This window comes from Portunus trituberculatus, unplaced genomic scaffold, assembly GCF_017591435.1.
Source record: "Portunus trituberculatus isolate SZX2019 unplaced genomic scaffold, ASM1759143v1 PGA_scaffold_471__1_contigs__length_61015, whole genome shotgun sequence".
Lineage (NCBI taxonomy): Eukaryota > Metazoa > Arthropoda > Malacostraca > Decapoda > Portunidae > Portunus > Portunus trituberculatus.
In genome coordinates, this window is record NW_025541639.1 from 27,501 (window position 1) to 48,201 (window position 20,701).

The 20,701-nt window shown below is 44.3% G+C and overlaps 1 protein-coding gene and 2 pseudogenes across 1 annotated transcript; 1 reads left to right on the forward strand and 2 right to left on the reverse strand.

Moving 5' to 3' along the window:
- Nucleotides 1-4,825: 4,825 nt before the first annotated feature.
- On the reverse strand, nucleotides 4,826-5,210 carry LOC123500692 (histone H2B-like). The gene has a single exon (XM_045249342.1). The coding sequence runs from the start codon at nucleotides 5,162-5,164 to the stop codon at nucleotides 4,826-4,828; it is 339 nt and encodes a 112-aa protein (XP_045105277.1). The 5' UTR covers nucleotides 5,165-5,210.
- Nucleotides 5,211-12,467: 7,257 nt separating this feature from the next.
- Nucleotides 12,468-13,044, reverse strand: LOC123500693 (annotated as a pseudogene).
- Nucleotides 13,045-19,012: 5,968 nt separating this feature from the next.
- LOC123500701 lies at nucleotides 19,013-19,132 on the forward strand (annotated as a pseudogene).
- The last annotated feature ends 1,569 nt before the right edge of the window (nucleotides 19,133-20,701 follow it).

Consider the following 20,701-nt stretch of genomic DNA (forward strand, 5'->3'; position numbering starts at 1 on the left):
ATAACACCACATATGATACAACAAGAAACCTATATCCCAGTAAAGTGTTGTATGAAGTGCTATACATCAGAACACCATTTCACCAGTGAATGTCCCAAACCTAAAGATTTCAAGATTTGTTCAGAATGCAGTCAAGTGGGCCATGTTTGGCATCAATGTCAAAATGAGATAAAAAAAATGCCTTAATTGCAGTGAAGCTCATAGTACCATGGCCATGAAAAGTAAAATAAGAAAAGAAAAAATAAGAGAAAAAAGAGCTGAAATAAATAAAAGGCAAAAAATGAGCTACTCAACAGTCATTACTCCCTCTGCAACTACCACTACTATGTCGAACTTCCAAACACCAATGATCACTAAAGAAGAAATACTAAAAATTCACGTATGTGCTGCCCACGCTCAAAACCAGGAACAAAAAAGGCCAGGCTCATACAAATATGAATTTAACAAAATATTAAAGGCAAACAATTTACCAACAATAATAATCCCTGATGATGAGCCAGAATCAACCATTTCTAACACACAAGTAGCACAACAAGATATAGGTGCAATGGCTGCTGAACCATCTAACTTAGGATCGGAAGGAGAAATAAAACATCTAAAGTAACTAGAACACAAAGCACTGAATCTCTTTCAGGAAAAATCATTGATTCTGATGAAATAGGGATAGCATTCTATACCACAAAAGAAAGAGGCTGGCCAAAAAATCTCTCAAATTGTGACCTACTATCAGGCATACAATAAAAAAATATAAATGGAAATATACTAATAACAAATACACTGAAGATCAAATCCTACGGAAAATACGCAGTGGTGTAATAAATCTAGCTAACTCAAATTGCTGGATCGCATTAGATAATGATGAATTTAGAAAACTTAGACCTGGCTTAAATTTGGACCGTTCGCCACCGGAAACTAGAGATCTGCGCCGGAACAAAACCACCCCACGTTCAACCAAAATTTAAAAATTATACAACATAACGTTCTTAATTGGAAAACAAATAAACAGTCTTTAATAACAAATTATTTAAGTAATAATCTTGATCTGATTTTGATTAATAGTCATGGCGTTAAATCAAATGAAGAATTAAAAATACCATGCTACAGAGTCTACAAAGTCAATTATAGTGAATCTATAGCGGATGAATCTGGAATTGCAATTAAATTTGGTGTAAAACACAAACTTTACGATGACTTTGATACTGACATTTTAGCTGTAGAAATTGAAACAAGTCTTGGTCCCATAATAATTGCAACTACTTACTTACCACCCAGACGTCATTATCTACCACATACAGATATGCACAAACTCTTAAATAACTCAATACCAACATATATCATTGGAGACTTCAATGTAAGACATACCAACTTTGGCAATAGGGAAAATAATAACGTAGGGAAAAGTTTAACAAACTTAATCAACCAAGGTAAGATCTGATTCATCTAGGCCCACATTTCCCAACCTTCTACTCCCAGAATTCACGTATTAATCCGGATAAAATATTTTCTAATAAACACCATTATTTAAATTGTATCTGCGAACCCGGCGAAATTACAACGTCCGACCATCTACCAATTATTTTTAAACTCTACGAAACCATTCATAAAGGAAAAACTAAAGTATATAACACACACAAAGCTGACTGGGATATATTCCAGCATAACTTAGATTCTCAAATAAATGTATCTAACTTAGAGGGTTATACTACAGAGCAATTAGAGATTGAAACTCAAAAATGGTTAAAGGCTATTAAGAATGCTATGGATATAGCAATCCCTAAAACTAGTTATCAATATACATATTAGTTAAAAACAACACCAGAAATAACAAATCTAGAAAGACAATATAAAACATTAAAATAATTTGCCGAACATTTCGGAAGGACAATAGAACTTTATAGAGAACAGCAAATAATTAAGACGGAATTAAAAGAGATGTAAAGAATCATACAATAAAAACTGGGAAGACAAAATTAACCACATATCTGATAACAGCAAAAACAGTAAGGATTTTTGGAGTAAAATACAAGTATTAAAAGGCAAAACACTATTAACACTAATTACTTGAAAGATCAAGAGGAAATAAATACTTAACAGACAAAGAGAAATGTAACTTATTTGAGAAAGCCTGGGAAAGTGTCTTCAAAATTTCAGAAGAGGAAGGAAATTACTTTGATAAGAACCATTCAGAACATATAGATCGATATATCAACATACACAATAATAGAGTTAAACCGTTCCCTTTAGTTGCTACAAACATATTAAATACCGAAAATAACTACACAAGAGAAATTACAACACAAGAAATTAAAATGTTTATTAAACGAACAAAAAAGAAAGCTCCGGGATCAACTAAAATTAACAAAATTATACTAGAAAACTGCACTGAAAAGACACTTGAACAGTTACAAAATATTTTTAATGCATGCTACTCTGTTGGCTATTTTCCAGAGTGTTTCAAAGTGGCAATCATTAAATTCATTCCCAAAAAGACAAAGCACCCACAAATCCTATAAATTATAGACCGATCTCTTTACTTGAAGTGCCTGGGAAAATTTTTGAAAGAATAATACAATCCAGATTAAACCCATTTCTAGCCGAAAATAATATACTTAAAAATAGGCAGCATGGTTTTAAATCACATAAAGGGACACATACAGCCATCACCATTACATATGAAACGATTGCTAATGCCCTCGCAGAAAAGAAACAAGTATACATGGTACTCAGGGATGTCGCAAAAGCATTCAACAAAGTTTGGCATAACGGCTTAAAATATAAAATCTTAAGATTAAGACTACCTGACATTCTGGAAAAAAATCTTATGTAATTTCCTTGTCAACAGAAAGGCAATAATATATATTAACAATGACTTCAACAAAGACATAAATTTATTAAGTGGTGTACCTCTAGGAAGCGTGTTATCATCAACGCTGTATACTTTGTACACAAATGACCTACCTTCACCTGAATTTGGCTGCATTGATACAATGTATGCAGATGATGTGACCCAAATTATTACCTCACCAAGTAAATCTAAATTGATGTTGAAAGTAAAGGTAGAACGGGAAATAGAAAGAATATGTAAATTTGAAAGGATGTGGAAGATTAAAACGAACGAAGAAAAATTAAAAATAATACCAATTGCTCAACTTAAAAATAAGAAAATTAATGTAAACGGAAAATAAATCGACAAAAGCAAAGAGGGAAAGCTTCTTGGATTACATTTAACAACACGTGGATTTGTCAGCCACATTACCAAAACAATAAACAAAGCAAAAGGCATTTTGTCCCAATTAAAAGGTTTAGTAATTTATCCCCGAAAACGAAAACAACACTGATAAAAACACTCTTAATACCCTTAATTACTTATCCATCAATACAACTTTGTGTGGCCTCAGCCTCACAAAAAAGGAAAATGCAAACCATTATAAACAAAGCAGTAAGATTTATTCACTGCAACGAGCAAGAACAATTAAATTCACATGACTTACATATAAAGTATAACATTACTCCATTAAACATAATTAATTATCATAAGGCCTTAAACGCATGGGAATCCATTAAATTAAGTGAAATTGAACAATATAATACACTAATAACTGAACATGATAAAATGCACATTTGGTTCCCTAAAAGCAGTACTATAAATACAACGGCGCAACCACATGCTATTATAACATACGAAAAAAAAAAAATAAATAAAATATTACCAGTAGCACAACTTAAAACTAAGCGAAAAGGAAGTATTATGGGGAAGCACTGTTGGATGGCGGCGGAACATTGGACACCGCCAGTCGTTTTTTCTATATTTTTGGTTATGGTTTTCTTTTCCATTTTTTTTTTTTTCGAATTAGGTTGTGCTTTTTTTTTTTTAATTAGGTTGTGCCTAGTGGCCACATGTCTTCGCCGCCACCATCTGACTACCCCGAAGACGAGTAAGGGAGACACGTAACGGGTAACGCTGAGTTCTTGAACACAGGACAGTGAGTCCAGTGTCTCGGGGCACGTAACGAGCAACGCCTTGCATCTGAAAAAACAGGTGTATGGGTCAGTGGGGTCAGTGCCATTGGGAACGTAACGGACAGATCTGGCATCTGGGGCAGTGGGGTCATTGCCATTGGCACATAACGAACAACGCCAGATGTTGAGACTGGGAGCCAGTTCCCCCTTGCTCAAAATTATCAATTTAATGAATTAATATATGTTTTCAAGTTTTCACAGCTGCGGCAAAAGGAGACACGGATCATCGCTGGAGCATCAACACCTTATCCTCATTCTTACCAATAACCTAACATCTACTTCCTGTAATCTTATTAATAACCCTTTATACTATTACCCTCTAGGTGTGACAGAGAACCTCACCTAGAACTTTTTTTCTCTTTCTTACTCATTATAAACCCCACACTTCTTGACTAACAAACTAAACTAACTAATAATATCTTCTTAACTAATAACTACCTATTAACAAAATTAACACCACCAAAATAACTAACAATTTACTAAATCTCTAAACATATTAATATACACACCTTGTTCTACACACACACACACACACACACACACACACACACACACACAAAAAAAAAAAAAAATATATATATATATATATATATATATATATATATATATATATATATATATATATATATATATATATATATATATATATATCTGACTCTAATAAATACATACCCACTAAAAAAAAAAAAAAAAAAAAAAAAAAAAAAACTAATACACCCTTAAAAACAAAATCACCATTAACATTCTGTAAATTATACAGACTAAGATAATTTGAAGATATCTGATAATTTTTAATTACATTAATTTATGTATAAATGCACCAATTGATAGCCAGTTCGCCAGGCAGAAGGAGACGGACGGCAGTCAGGATCACCCGGCTGGTGATGGTGGAGAGCTTGTTGTAGTGTGCCAGGCGGGATGCCTCGGCAGCGATGCGCTCGAAAATGTCGTTCACGAAAGAGTTCATGATTGACATAGCCTTGGAGGACACGCCAGTGTCGGGGTGGACCTGCTTGAGCACCTTGTAGATGTAGATGGAGTAGCTATCCTTCCTCCTCCGCTTCTTCTTCTTGTCCCCTTTGGTTATGGCCTTCTGAGCCTTGCCAGCCTTCTTGGCAGCCTTTCCTGATGCTTTGGGAGGCATGGTAGTAACGGCGTCGTTCAACTTGCGAAGAGTTGTGTGTTGTGTTGCACCCAAAGTTTACAAAGTTTATTAAGTAAAGGGGTTACATTAGAAGGGGTAGAGTGTACCGAGACTGGTACACTGGAAGAAAAAGCGAGGAAATATAGAAATACAGTAGGAGAGAAAAAGTTGCCGGGCGGTCCGGCCTGCTGCTGTAAGGTAATGAATGTCACAGGGCAGTACGATGGGGGCAGGGGTGGAAACCGGAGTTCCCGGAGGAAAACCACCCATACTGCTGTGAGAGAGTGAGAAGGGGGAGGGTTACATTATACCTTATTACATACAATATTTACAGAGTCAACAAGAAAGACATACATTATTTACACAGTCTACAAGAAAGGCTAGAAGTATATACATATGAATGATTACACCTTCCCACAGCAGCACAGATGCCTTCTGGGTGGAAACCGGAGCTCCCGGAGGAAAACCACTCGTGCTGCTGTGGATGTGCTACAGGTAAAAAGAAAGATAGCTATATATACACTGAAATGTTCCTTATTGTCATTGTTTTGTCACTTTTTAAGTGTGGAGTCACAGATAGTGGCATACACGAATGTCTTGATCCGGTAGTAGTCGTAATAGGTGAACCATGCAGCCATGCAGGCCGACACGGTATGATCGTAGTCGAGTCGATGGCGAAGACGTGGTTCGTAGGGCGGCCATGGGTGACGTCGGCACGATGTCCGTCCTGGCACGATCCATCATCTGTGCGTCCCTGGAACTCAGCCCCACTGCCGGGAGTTTTGCAAGCATCCCGGGGGTCAGGTACCCCTTGCTGGAACGTAGGCCAGTGTTCCAACAACTCAGGGCGTAGGGCGTGAGAGGGAAGCCACACCGAAGGAACCGGCACTGGGGCTGCCGTCGGTGTCATCTGGAGATGACATCAGTCCTGGCAGATCCCCAAGGTGCCTTGTCTTCGTTGATCCGCTGCACAGTCATCTTCCTGGTCCTCGTCTCTCGATAGGCTGCAGGCTCTCTCTCCGTCAACATCAGCAGTTCGCGTTTCGTAGGTCGTTTGGCGGGATGAACAAGGCATGGTGAAGTTCCTGTAAGTTATGTAATATCTACGAGTATAACATAGTAATAGGAGGGAAGCGTCAAAGGATACAGGTGATGAAATTTTTATATGAGGGTGGACTTATATGAAAAGGTATTTCAACTTTCACCTGTATCTTGGCTCTGGCTGTCCTTCTTCCAGTCTTAGGAGACTTCTCGGAAACCAAGCGTGCTGCCGGTTTGGAGTCTCCTCGTGCAGGGCCTGTAGTTCTCGGTACTGATCCCAACCCTCGTCCTCCATCCGCTGCCACACCTTGGTGGCCATCTCGTGGAGGCGAACGTTGAGAGCTTGGAGGGACGCGGCCTCGTGAAGCGAAGCCGAGGTGGTGAAGTCGTCCCATCTCGTACCAAATGCGAACCTCAGGGCGCTGTTCTGCACTTTCTGCAATCTGCTGATAGCTGTTTTGGAGAGTGCATGCAGAGGAACAGGAGGGTAAGAAAGAATAGGTAGAATTAGAGCCTTAACTAGATGGAGCTTAAGACCAGTGGCCAAGTCCCTAAAGCGATACAACCTGGCGAGGGCTGACTTTGCTCTTGCTACCCTTTGGGACACGTGGGAGGTGTATCCCATAGAGGCCACAGCCAGTCCCAAGAGTGAACCCTGGGACTGAACTCGATGTCATCCCCATCCACGAGCAGTGGTGCGGGGGTTTTTGTAGCAAGGGGAATCACGGTGAACTTGGCCATGTTGGTCCTGATCCTCCACTCCTTCTCAAAGGCGTTGACCCGGGCGATCTCTCTGCTGGTGCGGGCGTTCGTCATCCTACTGGACCGGCCTGGGTGGTGAACGACCTGTGAAACATCATCGGCATACAGTATATTAATACCAGCGCCTGCGAGAGGGCAGTCGCTGGTGTAGATGTTGTATAGGGTGGGTGACAGCACACTTCCCTGAGGAACTCCTGTGGCCAGGGAGAAAGGTGGCCCTATGTGGCCCCCTACTCGTACCCTGGCTGTCCTATCATCGAGGAAGTCACAGAGAAGGCGCTCAACCGGGCCAGGCAGGCCCAGGCGAAGTATCTTGTACTTCAATCATAGGTGCCAGACCCGGTCAAACGCCTTACTCACGTCCCGCAGAACTAAGTTACAGCGGAAGCTGTTGGCCTGGTGTAGGGCCATAGTCTCTGTGGCCAGTACGATGGCGTGCACAGTGCCCCTCCCACTTCTGAAACCATACTGCGCCGGATGAAGGTGGTTACCAATCTCCAGATGGATGCGTAGCCGCGAGGTGACAATCCTTTCCAGCAACTTCCCAGGTACCTCAAGCAGGAGATGGGCCGGTAGTTCTCCGGTCTTGTGGGAGGTTTGCCGGCCTTCGGAATCATCATCATCTCGGCCTGCTTGAACCCGTCAGGGAAGTAGCCAGCGGAAAGTGCTGCATTGAAGATATCCCGTAGTCTGGAAAGGGCAGAATCTGAAAGATGTGAGAGTATAGTACTGTTAATCTTACTTCCCCCAGGACACGTCGGCCTGCCGCGTTTGATGGCGGAGGCCAGTTCCTGGGTCGAGATAAGACAGTCCAAGGGAGAAGTACCAGTAAGACGGGCAGGATCGGCGTTTTCATATGGGTAGGTCCTTTGTACGGAGCCGGCCATGTAATCCAGCACCTGGTCGTTGTCATCAAAGTCGTCGTCATAGTCTTCTCTGTAGACGCGGTCCCATATGGACGTGAATAGTCGTTCTTTGTCGTCGTTCGTAAACTTCTTGTCTCCTGCGTGGTCTATTAGGTAGCTGTCTGGTCCTGAAGTCTTCCCGGAAAGACACTTGAGTTCTCGCCAGAATTTCCTGGGGTCTCGGTAGTTGGCAGCTAAGCCAGCCAACTTCCTTCTCCAGTGCTCTCTAGCCTCAGTCTGTCGTGAGTCTTGCAGTGCAACCTTTAGCTCGTTGTACCGCCTGAAATCGTCGTGGGTCCATCCTCTCAGCGTTGCTCTGTCTCGCAGTGCCCTGAATTGAATTCTGAGCAGCTGCGTAGCCCGAGAAGGCCGGGGGGCCGACCTAAGTTTATATGTCGTTTGTGGTATGTGTCGAGTCGCAGTTGTCTTTACCGTAGTCATCCAGGTCTCCAGTGCTTCGTCTATTTCCTCTAGGGAACCGTAAGAGATGTCTGGGAGGTCCGTCATCCGTAAGGTGTCGTCCGCTTTGAAAGCATCCCAGTCGGTCCTGTTGTACTTATATGTCTGAAGGCTAGGGACTAGAAGAGGAGAAGTGGATATGTCAAGAATAATAGGGACATGGTCACTAGTCGTCAAAGGTCCTGGAGACAGAGAGTAATGAAGGAAGTTGGCTCTGTTGGTCAGGGCGATGTCAGGTGATGACGAGGTGTGATGGCTGAAAAAGGTGGGGAAGTGAGGTCCAATGTGGCAAGCAGTCTGTCGGCGAAAGTAGTCTACTATGTCTCTCCCAACCTGGTTGGTGGTGGTGTACCCCAGATAAGGGTGTCGTGCGTTTAGATCTCCTACGAGGAAGACTGGTGTCTGTCTGCGTAGAAGACGGAGGAAGTCGGGGTGTGGTAAGTAAGGTCGTCGGGGGAGGTAGCTAGTGGCAATGAGGATGGGTCCGTCAGGTGAGTCGTTCTCTATTGCTAACGTCTCAGATAAAAAAAATATCCTCGATTCTGTGTCGAAGCCTGCTTTTCACAGCAATGGCTACACCGTCATTGTGAGAGTTACTGTTATTCTGCTGATATACTCTATAGCCTGGTATCTTAAGTCGCGTCTCGTCGTTTAGTCCATGGCTGTTGATAAGAATAATATCTGGGTCAAAGTGTCTGTAGGTGTTCATTAAGTCATACTTACGGTTCCCCCAGGAGAGAACATTGTGCTGGATTACGCGTAGTTTGGCCATTACTTACGTACAAGGGTATATCTACCCGGGAGTGCGTCTCGTACAACTGGATTGGGGTCGTTCTTGGCTCGCTCGTACTCCTCAGTCCAGGGAAGGATCCACGAGCTGAGGGAAGCCAAGTTGTCCTTCACGTGGTCCAGAATGCTCTGTTCCGCCTGTGAAGGGCCTGTATGGTTCAGGATCAGGTTCCTGTTGCGGAGGAGGTGGTCGAGCTCGGTGCCGGTGGTGGGGGGCTTCCTCCTTTTCGGGAGTTTCCCAAAGAACTCGAATCTCACCTCCTCGGTGTCTTCCGTGTCCTCCGTGTCCTCCTCGTCCTCCTCGGGCTCAGAGTCGTCCGTCCCTCCTGTGCTTAGAGAGGGCGACGGTGGAGGGTCCATGGGTTCTCCAGCGAGAGAGGCAGCAGGGCCGGCGGATGCGAGCTTTGCTGGGGAAGAGGCTCCTTGCATCGAAGTTATAGCCCTGCCTACCCCCTCAGACACTGCCTGGAGGATGTCATTAGGGACACGGAGTGGCGGTGGGATCGGTAGCTTGACTTCCGGTAGGCCGTTCTCAGCGAGGCTCGTTGAGAGGGTCTCCTGGAAGCTGCCAGGATTTGATGCATTGGTCAAGTGGGCGTGCATGAGACACATGAGCCCAGCTAGTACCTTTGACGGGTCAGCCATGACGGGGTCAGAAGTTGTGGAGGCTTGTTGGGCGGCTTGGGCAAAGGAGACATTGGGCCGGACCCGAGCCTGCCGGGCGGCCTCCTCCTTCTTCCTCAGGGCGTCCTTGCGAACGGGGCACCGCATGGCCCTGGCACTGTGGTCCCCACCACAGTTGAGGCACTTCTTAGCAGACGCTTTACAGTCTCTATACGAGTGATCCTCTCTGCCACACTCAGAGCACCTCGTATAGCCTGCTGGGTGAGGGCAGCTGCTGGTTGGGTGGTCCTCCACCGCATTGCACCTGTTGCAGGTGACAAGTGGGATGAAGACCTCCTGCCTCATCTGGTGTCCTGCCACGTGGATCTGGAAGAGGTTGAGCCCTTCCAGAAGCGCCTTCCTCGCCATTTGGGCGTCCGTAAAGGTGATCTTGGCCGTAGAGGAGCGGGGGAATTTAACCACTTCCTCCGCTTTAGCCCACGTGTGCCGGGCTTCTACCTCTGCGGCAATCTCCTCAGCTGAATGGCCGTAGACCAGCTCATCAAGGCCCAGGCATATCACCGTGCGCTGGGCACGCAGACCCGGGGGAACCACGGGTGTGAATCCCTCCGCTGCAAGCTGAGTGGGGATGCCATGCTGAAAGATGGCATCAGCATCCTCATCCGTCGCGGTGAGGATAATGATAGCATCCCTAGCAGGGATGGCTCTGGTGGCTTTCACATGTGGTGAAAGTATGTTCATCAGTTTAACCCGCACCCCATAATCCGCGGGTGGGCATGTTTATGGCCGAGCCTGTCAGCACATGACATCACCAATCACAACACTACACTGCACCTGACACTGTACCACGGAAAAAACAACACAACACAACACTGCACTGTACTGTACAAACAAAAACACTGCAAGACACAACGCTCCTCGAGCTTGCCGGCAACGCCGCCCGCGACAACAAGAAGACTCGCATCATCCCACGTCACCTGCAGCTGGCCATCCGGAACGACGAGGAACTTAACAAGCTCCTCTCCGGGGTCACCATTGCACAGGGTGGCGTGCTGCCAAACATTCAGGCTGTGCTCCTTCCCAAGAAGACCGAGAAGAAGTAAATCCCTCTCCTCCTCAATATCATCACCAACAAGTATATATATCCGGCTCCTCTTCGGAGCCACACATTGACACATCTAGAGAATTGAATAGACTATAGTGTTAACAATGATATTAATAATAATGATGGTATATATTTTTTGATAATGAATGATAGAAATGCTAATGATAGAATTTTTTTCTCTTTATTTTTTTGTTCCGGCCTGCAGCGCTGCAAAAAAAAAAAAAAAAAAAAAGCAAATTATGGGATTAGAGCCCGTGTGTCAATGAGGACCTTGCTTCCCGCACACGCCCCTCTGTCTTGCTCTCTTGTTTCCGTCCTAGCTGGTAGGTAGCTAGTGGGACAGGGATCAATTAACGCGGTCGGTCACTTTGACCTGTGATCTCACTCGGCAGTCATCCAAGAGATGCGGATTAAACGTTGTCAAGTATTGCTGTGTTTGCAAAAAAAAAAAAAAAATGCGAAATATGTTCAAAGATAAACAAGAAGCTTACTCCAACTTGCCTTTTCTTTTTCTTTTTTTTTCTTTTCATTTTCTTTTAGAGCATCACAATGTATAATACAACACCGTTCAATTACCAAGTATTAAGTACCTACCTGACTTAAGGTGCGTATTGGTGCGTGCAAATGTCCTCCCTCTCTTGCTTCCCTCCTGGCTGGTAGGTGGTAGGTAGGGACAGGGAGTGAGTGAGTGACCCATGGATTAACGCGTTCACTTTGACCTGTGATCTCACTCGGCGGTCATCCCCGAGAGGGGAGGGCGCGCGGATCAAACGATGTCAAGTATTGCTGTGTTTGTTTGCAAAACAATGCAAAATATATTTAAAGATAAACAGAAACTCTCTCCAACTTTTTTTTTTTTTTTTTTTCGTTCAATTACAAAGTATTAAGTACCTACCTGACTTAAGGTGCGTATTGGTACGTACAAGTGTGACAGCGCTGCAGGCCAGCAGGAACAAAAAAAAAAAAAAAAAAAAAAAAAAAAAACTAAAAGATCTCCATACAAGTAAATGGTCAGACAATAGTGGATAAGGTGGTGGACGTGGGATCGGGCAGAAAGACAGACGTTCACGCGTCGGCTCAAAAGAATCACACCACACACCGTTTTGAAGGTATGTCAGCCGGCGAGGGGGATTTAATGAAAGGTACCTACCTACATGTCACCGCGGTACCAGGTTCTATCTAGGTGGCTACACCAAAGATGATGATGATGAATCGCTTCGGTGTTGATATGGACCCTCCCTCCTTGTATGGGTACCACTATAAAGAAATAAAATTGCCTGCGCCACAAATGGGCGGAAGCTTAACAAACAAACAAACAGCATCTGTAGCAGCGGTTGGTGTCTGACCTCACATCACTTAGTTGATATTTTTTCTCTCTCATTTGATTACCTTTGAGTGATAAAACAGAGGAAAACAAATATAAAGAAGGTAAAAAAAAAAAGAAAGAAAAGGAAAAAAAAAAAAAAACACACACACACAAATTGTAATAATGACGTAAAGAGTAGGGACAACACTTTTACTTGGAACAACCATAGTCCTAGTAGTGTTAGTCTATAACTTTTTCCTTCTCTTCATTTGTGTGGACCTATAAAAGGTCCGGGATATGTTGACTCTTTTCTTATGGTGTTTTTGCAGTTGCTGTTGTTGACACCAAATTCGAGACAGACCGACCGACTCCGTAGAGGATACGTCCCTGACGCTTGAGGGCGTAGACGACGTCCATGGCAGTGACGGTCTTGTGCTTGGCTTGCTCGGTGTAGGTGACGGCATCCATGATGACGTTCTCGAGTAACACCTTTAGCACCCCACGAGTCTCCTCGTAGATGAGACCGGAGATGCGCTTGACGCCGCCTCGGCGAGCCAACCGACGGATAGCGTGCTTGGTTATGCCCTAGATGTTGTCACGCAGAACCTTACGGTGACGCTTGGCTCCTCCCTTTCCAAGTCCCTTGCCTCCCTTGCCGCGGCCAGTCATGGTGATAGATGATGAGGCGCTGCTGCGTAGTAGTAGTAGTAGTGATACGACGTCTCGTTCACGAGTGTGACTCTCATTTTCAGAATCAGAATCAGAATTAAAAAAGAAAAGATAGGGAGGGGGAAGTGGGGACAGAAGAAGAATAGATGGGTGATAAGAAGGGAGCTTCAGTAATAGGATAAAGTCACTGTGGCTTGACCCAGGCGGAAGATGGACTTCTGTGATGACTGAGCGTTTGGTCTATTGTATATTTCTTTATAGAAGAGATGGACGCGGCAAGGGAGGCCGGCACCAGACCAGGGGGAGCCGAGCAGAGCGCATTAGTACCGAGCACGCAAGAGCAAAGGACCGTCAATTCCACGGACGAGGGCGCCGTACCCACACGGAAGTGGCGGCCAAAACGTCTCGTTTTCAGTGCAAACAACAAACACCGTGAAGCAGGAAGAGTGAAGTACGTGATAGTAGAAGGGAAAGGATGACACATAGAGAGGATGGGGTGAGAAGTACTTCCGTATAGCGGAGGGACCTACAGTTTTACGTGGGTTCCGAACCGCGGATAGTAGTAGAATTGGTGATTTGGGGTTGTAGGATATGGTTTAACTTTATTAGAGAGGTTGGTGAGGGGGGTTATGAATATTTTATTTGTGATTAAATGAGTGTGATGAGTGGATATTGGTGTTTGGTGGTGTCCGCCGGGAGTGGTCCGGTCCTGGAGTATCACCCTGTTCTGGGGAGATCAACCTGCTATGGATATAAGTAAAGGATTAAAAGGGTCAATTGGATGGAGATGGGTTGTTTGTGAGGGTGGATGACGTGACGGCGAGATGACCGAACAGTTCCGCGTCCTCTGTGGAGGTGATGAAAATGTTCCCGCGTTTTGTGCGTTCACAGTACCTTCCATCAGTACTGGCCGCTCCGCAGTAACATACACAGGGGGTGCCACTACCGGAACGTCATGCAGACTGCCGGGGGCCCCATGCCGTGCCGTCACTGGGAGGGGAGCGGTTATGCTGTCCCCGACCCTTGGAGGTGGTCCGGTACCCTCTTAAAGCCTAGGCTGCGAGACAGAAAAATAATGCATAAAAACAAAAAGATGAATACAAAGCCATAAGACAAAAAATATGAAAACACCACTAGGCGTTGGCACGCGAGCCCACTCCCGTAGGAAGGGGCATGTGATGGGGGTGTGGGTGATGCCACTCTGACACCTGGAGTGGTACTGTTAGTAAAGAAGATAAGTGAGAGGAAGAGTGTGAATGGAAGTGAAAGGAGGATGGATCGAGAAAAAAAGGTGTGTTAGTGAAGAAGTGATAGGGAGGATCGATAAGAGTAGGAGTTAGTTAGTAAGAAGGAGTGAAAGAAAGGTGAGATGGAGGATGAATAAGGGGAAGAGGAGTCCGTTATCTGTAAATAGGATCAGGAGGTTCATCTGTGGGGTCAAGGAGGGTGGTGTGGGGTAGACGTCTGTGTGGTCGGGGAAGGTTTTTCAGGAAGTTGTATGTGTCTGTGTGTCTGTCTGGGAACGTGTTTAGTTGTTTGTTTATTCTGTTATAGAGTGTGATGTTTAGTGGTAGGATGTTGGACTCCTCATGAAGAGATGAAGAGGTCCGGAATCGAACCACTTCGTTCCAAGTGCGAAACGAACTGCTCGGTTCTGGACCTTTGTAGTTTTAGAAGAATGGAAGGGCTGAGAGAGACAAGGCAAAGGGCAGTATGTTATTAGAGGAAGACTAAAAGCTTTATAAAGGTGAAGTTTCAGCTTAGAAGTACTGTCGCGAAAACGTTCCAAGTTGCTCAGGGCCCCTGAGGCAATGGCGACTTTTTTTTATCTATATGGATATTAAATCTAAGGTGTTTGTCGATGGTGAGGCCAAGGACAGTGTTGACTTTGCTTATTGGGATGGGGCTGTTTGGATTTGTTGTTAAAGTAGGTAACCTTTAGATTTTTCAGGATGAGAGTGGATGCGCCATTCTAGCTCCCATAAGCTTGTATTTGTTAACTCTTCTTGAATTTTGTCAGTAAGGCGATCTAACGTCCTGGCGCGCGCCAATTGTGTTACATCGTTTGCATATTGAATTGTTAAGGAATCATTGTGGGTGGGACGGGGTAGGTCGGCGGTATACATGTTGTAGAGGGTGGGAGAGAGTACGGAGCCTTGTGGGACTTCGGCCTGGGGGGAGAAGTAAGCGGAGAAGACGCCCTGGTGTCTGATTCTAGTTTCTCGCTTGTCCAAGAAACTGCAGAGGATTTTTTGGGTTAGGGGGGGCAGGTCAAAGTTATTGCAAATTTTGTATTTCAATCCTGTGCGCCAGACTGTATCGAAAGCTTTTTTCACGTCTTTTGTCACTAGTGCAGATTTATAAAAAGACGAGTTTCCATCTAAATATGTGATAATACTATTAAGGGCGTCTTCGGTTGAAGCATTACTACGAAAGCCTAATTGCTGGAGACCCAGCATTTCGTTGCTTTCGAGGTATGATCTTAACCTTTGATTAATTAACCGCTCGAAAGATTTACCGAGTATTTCCAGCAAGCTTATGGGGCGATAATTTTCAGGGAGATGTAAATTTTGCCGGGCTTCGGGATGACTGTTATGTTTGAAATTTTGAATGGTTTTGGGAAGTACCCGGAAGAAAGGGAGGCGTTGAAAATTTTTGTGATACTGGTTATAATTTTGGGGGGAAGATTTTTTTTTATCAATGGCCAGGTTATACCTGTTGTGGCTGGGTGCCCGTTTTGGGGTGTGCCTGAGCATCTTGGAGACATCCTCCTCCTGAAAGGGTGTTGTGAGATAGTGGTTTGAATCTAAGCGTGTTAGCTGTGGTGTGTTGTGAGGCAGCGTATTTTCTAAGTGCTGTTGTACGTGTGTTGTGATGTTGTTGATGTGTTCGACACTGGGCCCGTGGGCAGGGAGAGGGTGAGGATGGAAGATGTTTTGCCAGTGTGTTTTGAATGTGTCGGCTACCTGGGCTGAGTCAGAGATGCGCACGCCGTCCACTAGGAGATACTCGAATCTCTCCCTCTGGCATCCCCTCAGCCTGTGCACCATGTGCCAGAACTGACTGGGGTTTTTGCAGCGGGCTCCGTCCAAACGGGAGACCATAGTTCTCCAGTGGGCGCTGTGGTCATCTAGCAAGCTGTTTATGATGTGTCTGCGGAGGATGTGTGTCTCTGTGGTTTTGAAAAAAAGCGTGTTTTGTAGCATATTTGTAGTTTCTGTGTCCTGATAGAGGGTCTGAAGTCAATGTGGATTTTGTGGTGTTTTCTTGGGATGTGTTTGTCGGCTGATGTTATGATGTCGTTGTGAAGTCGCTCAAGGGCCCTGTCTATCTGTGTGTGTGGTAGGCCCTCGAGATGTGGTGTTTGATGTATGTCTGCAAGTGTTTCCTTGAAATGTTCCCAGTTAGTGGAGCGGTAATCAGGGATGGGGTGGGAAGGAATAGAGATGGGGTTGGAGGATATTTTCAGGATGAGAGGAACGTGGTCTGAGCCACAGGGTGGTCCGTGGGAGATGTGGTGATGGAAGGGTAAGGACTGGCGGTTGAAGAGGATGAGGTCGGGTCTGCCAGATCCATGATAGGTGAAGCAGGTAGGAAAATCTGGGCCAAGGAACCGGAGGCGTTTGAGTTGTGTGAGCATGAGGAGTTCTTGTCCGTGTTTGTTGTTGCTGTTGTGACGAAAGGCTGTGTGTGTAGCGTTGAGGTCAACTGAAATGTAGACCGGTATGTTTGTGTTGTTGAAAAGGTTGGTTTGACTGTTGAGAGGAAGTCCAGTGTTCGGTCTTGCATATGTTGTGGCAACTAGGAATTGACCATGTTGTGTGTGTATTTTGGTTGCAAGGAAGTGTTCTGATGGCCAGTTGGTTATGTGTAGGTGTTTTATGGGTTTTTTTTAACCATGACGGCTACGCCGTCATAGACCGTTCCTGTCGTGTATCGTGTATTGTAGCCGTATAGTTTGAGGGGTTTAGGAGGAAGACCAGTGTGGTTGAGGATAATAATGTCTGGATCGATAGAGCGGATGGCTTCTGAGATAAGGTGTCTGTTATTCCAGAAGCCGCGACAGTTGTGTTGCATGATTGTGATCATGCTCTAAGTGTTTTTCTTAACCCTAGAGGTGGTTCGCGTATTTCGTGGAGAGGTCGGTAATGTGAGGGGTCTATGTCGCTTGTTTGCTGTGTTTGTGGTTTGGTGTGACGTGGAGGAGCTTTGGGGCTGTGGCTCTCCGGTGTTTACCTCTTCGTCAATGACTAATGGCCCTGGTGAGGAGGGGCTGGTCTCTTCAGGTGGAATGAGAGCAGATGTAGAATGCTGTGTTGTAGAGTTTTGTGTTGTTTGTTGGTTCTCAGTGTAGCTTTGCTGATATTGTTTTTCGTTGTTCTGTATGAAGTTCGCTGGAAATTTTACTGTTGGGTAGCCATTACTAGTAAGGAGGGAGTTCAGCAGCTCTGTTTGCTTTTCTAAGTTTCCAAAGGAAAGCTGGATAGACATTTTGATGATTGTGTCTAGTAGGCATTGTTTTTCTGTGTTGTTGGAAGTGGTTGTGGTGTTGGGTGAGGGTGTGACTGATGTGGCGGCTTGTGCGTATGTGGTGTTTTGTGTAGTGGCGGCTGGCGTTTTTGAGTTTTGGTGGTGTTATGCAGTGCGTTTGTTTGGGCATCTGAATGAAACGTCTGTGTGTTCCCCAGAGCAGTTGATGCATTTGAGGGTTGTCGCCTGGCAGTTCCTGTAGTCATGTCCTTTTGTGGCACATTTAGATCATATTTTGTCTGTCTCCTTGCATTGATTTGTACGATGGGTGAACTGGTAACATTTATAGCATTGAGTGACGGGGCGATATTCTTCAATATTTATGTTGTATGATGGAATGATATGTGAGAAGAGTTTGATGCCAGTGTCTTTTGTGTGTTTTGTTTGTTGTCGTGATTGTAACCTAATTTTTATCATGTGTACTTTTGGAATGGTGTGTATGTCGTCGATCTTTATGTTATTTTTTCCTTCTATCTCTGTACGCAGGTCTTCGTTGGTCATTTTCAAGAGGTAGTCGTCTACACGTCGGGCAAGTAAGGTCCTAGCAGATATTTGCTCCTGAGACTCTACGAGCTCGAAGCCGATGTGTTTCAGTTTTTGGGTAGCCTCAGGTGTGGTGTGCATGTCGCGGTCTACATCGCTAGCTACGCCAACGATGATATAGGGGCCAGTTCTAAAGCATTTTGTGTGGGGAACTTGAGTCATTGCTTAGGTCAGGGGGAAGGGTGGCAATCACGATTCGGTACCTTAGTGTCCGGTCAGGGGGGCGTACAGAGGTCATTTTATCTCATATAAATGGCATAAATAACACACATAACAAAAATAACATGGAAAATGACAGGGTTCTGTAAGAAAAGTATGTTAAGTTGTACTCACTCCACGGTTTGCGGCGGTGCTGGGCTGCTGCTAAACGTAATCCGCTGTAAGGGGAAAAGAAATCACAGAAAAAAAAAAAAATCACACAAAAAAAGGAGACGGGGTGAATGCGCAGGTCCTTAGGCTTGAGTATTCTTGGAAGCGAAGGGGCCGAGAAACTGGAATGGAGACCGGCTCGGAGATGTCCTTGCAGCGCAGAGGTTCAGAGAGAACTCCTCGCATTTTTGCCTCGCGGTAATATATATGGAACTGGTGCCTTCCCGGTTGTAGTAGGGTAACAATATTTCCTGTTATTCCCACTTGATCCAACATCGCTGGGTCATACGAACACGGTCTCCGTCTCGTCGTTGACCCTCGGACCACGCATCCGAGACGTACAACCGAGAGGCAAGCAAGAAAACGGCGTAAAACCAAATAATATCGAGTCGGAGGAGGTGCCAGATTTTCCAGCCAGCGGCATGCATGCAGCGAGCAACAAGCCAACCAGCCAGCCAGCCACAGAGGGAGGCAGACTGAGTCTGTGTCAGAATAATAATAATAATAATAATAATAATAATAATAATAATAATAATAATAAGAATAAGACAGACAGAGACAGACAGAGAGAGAGAGAGAGAGAGAGAGAGAGAGAGAGAGAGAGAGAGAGAGAGAGAGAGAGAGAGAGAGAGATTAATCCAATAGGGAAACGATATTAAACCAAGAAACACCTAGAAAGGACTTGATTCACAGGGTATACGGAGTATAGTAGGGCAACCCAGGAAGAATTTAAAGGGGCCTAAAAAACTCACATCGAGTGCCACGTTGAACACACCGCTTCTCGTCCGATCAGCGAAGTTAAGCAACGTTCGGTCCGGTTAGTACTTGGATGGGTGACCGCCTCGGAACACCAGATGTTGTTGGCATTCCATTATTTTTTATTTATCTCTTTATTTATTTATTATTTAATTATTATTATTATTATTATTATTATTATTATTATTATTATTATTATTATTTTATAATAATAATAATAATCTGAAGAAGAAGGTTTGATTTGTCTAGTCTTATATTGTTTTACCTGCTTATTTTATTCTTTGTTAATTCATCCATTTATTCTTGTACTACCTCGTGCCTGGATTACCAGACAAAACTGTGTATTCTAAACACACATGAATAGGAGAGGACTTGAACTGACACAATTCTCTCTCTCTCTCTCTCTCTCTCTCTCTCTCTCTCTCTCTCTCTCTCTCTCTCTCTCTCTCTCTCTCTCTCTCTCTCTCTCTCTCTCTCTCTCTCTCTTAGAAAATAGCTATGATTAACGTGTAACATCTTATATGGCTGCGTGTCTTGGTTTAATTTATAGACATTTAAGACCTATAGAGAAATTGCATCGAACCGCTAGCCTAGCTTAGTGCCGGAGGGGGGGAGGGGGGATAAGAATGACCACCTGCACGGACGTGTGCTGTGCTCTGTCGAGCTTGGATATTAACCATTGAAGTCTAAAGAAGAAAAAAAAAAAAAAAAACTAGAAAGTCACTGCAGCGGCTGTGGGAGGAGGAAAGACGCAAGCCGTCAGACTAACCGTGACACACGACACGCTAATAAATACGCACACTATAGTCTGACCATTTTTATGAAGATCACTTAGGCGTTGGCGTTTTTGGGGATTTTCCTGCCTGCGGCGCTGTCACACGTGTACCAATACGCGCCCCAAGTCAGGTACTTAATACTTTTTAACTGAATGGTGTTGTAGTACATATACATTGTGATGCTCTAAAGAGGCAAGTTAGAGGAATTTGTGTTTATTTTTAAATAAATTTTGCATTGGTTTTGCAAACGCAACAACAATGCTTGACAACGTTTCCTCCGAGCGTTGTCACATCCTTCTGGGTGACTGAGTGAGGTCACAGGTCAAAGTGACCGTGTTAATCCATGGTGTGTGTGGGGAGCAAGGTTCTCATTGACACATAGGCTCTAATCCCTTAATTTGCCCAGCAACGCCGCAGGCCGGGAAATTCCCAAAAATGCCAACGTCTAAGTGATCTTCAGACTATAATAATCTGATTAACAATTTGTCTTGGCGATGTTGCAGTGGGTATTGGGTGAATGAAATGATCGATTGCTAGCTTTACATCATCCATCCATCCTAATTTGACCTTAGAATCTAAAATGGTTGCTTTGCTGATGTCAGGTATATTTGAGAAATCATATTCTTTGTATGTAAAATATAATGTTTTTTTTTTTTTTTTTGTGGATCGTAGTTGCTAAAGTGTGTCTGTGTATATATTACGATTTTTATGCTATTTGTTGGTGGCCCTTGCATTTGAAATAATTATATTGTGAAATTGTCAACTTTTTTTTTTTTTCGGTAGGGGCTAATGTATGCAATGTTTCTGCTAATTTATTCTAATTTATGGAAATTTTATGCAAATTTATGCAAATTAGCCAAATCAAATTGGGGGGGACGATGGGGGCTCTTGATAATGGGGGGA

What these genes read in the sequence shown, in the direction of transcription:
- LOC123500692 (XM_045249342.1), bottom strand. Translation starts at nt 5,164, where the DNA reads ATGCCTCCCAAAGCATCAGGAAAGGCTGCCAAGAAGGCTGGCAAGGCT.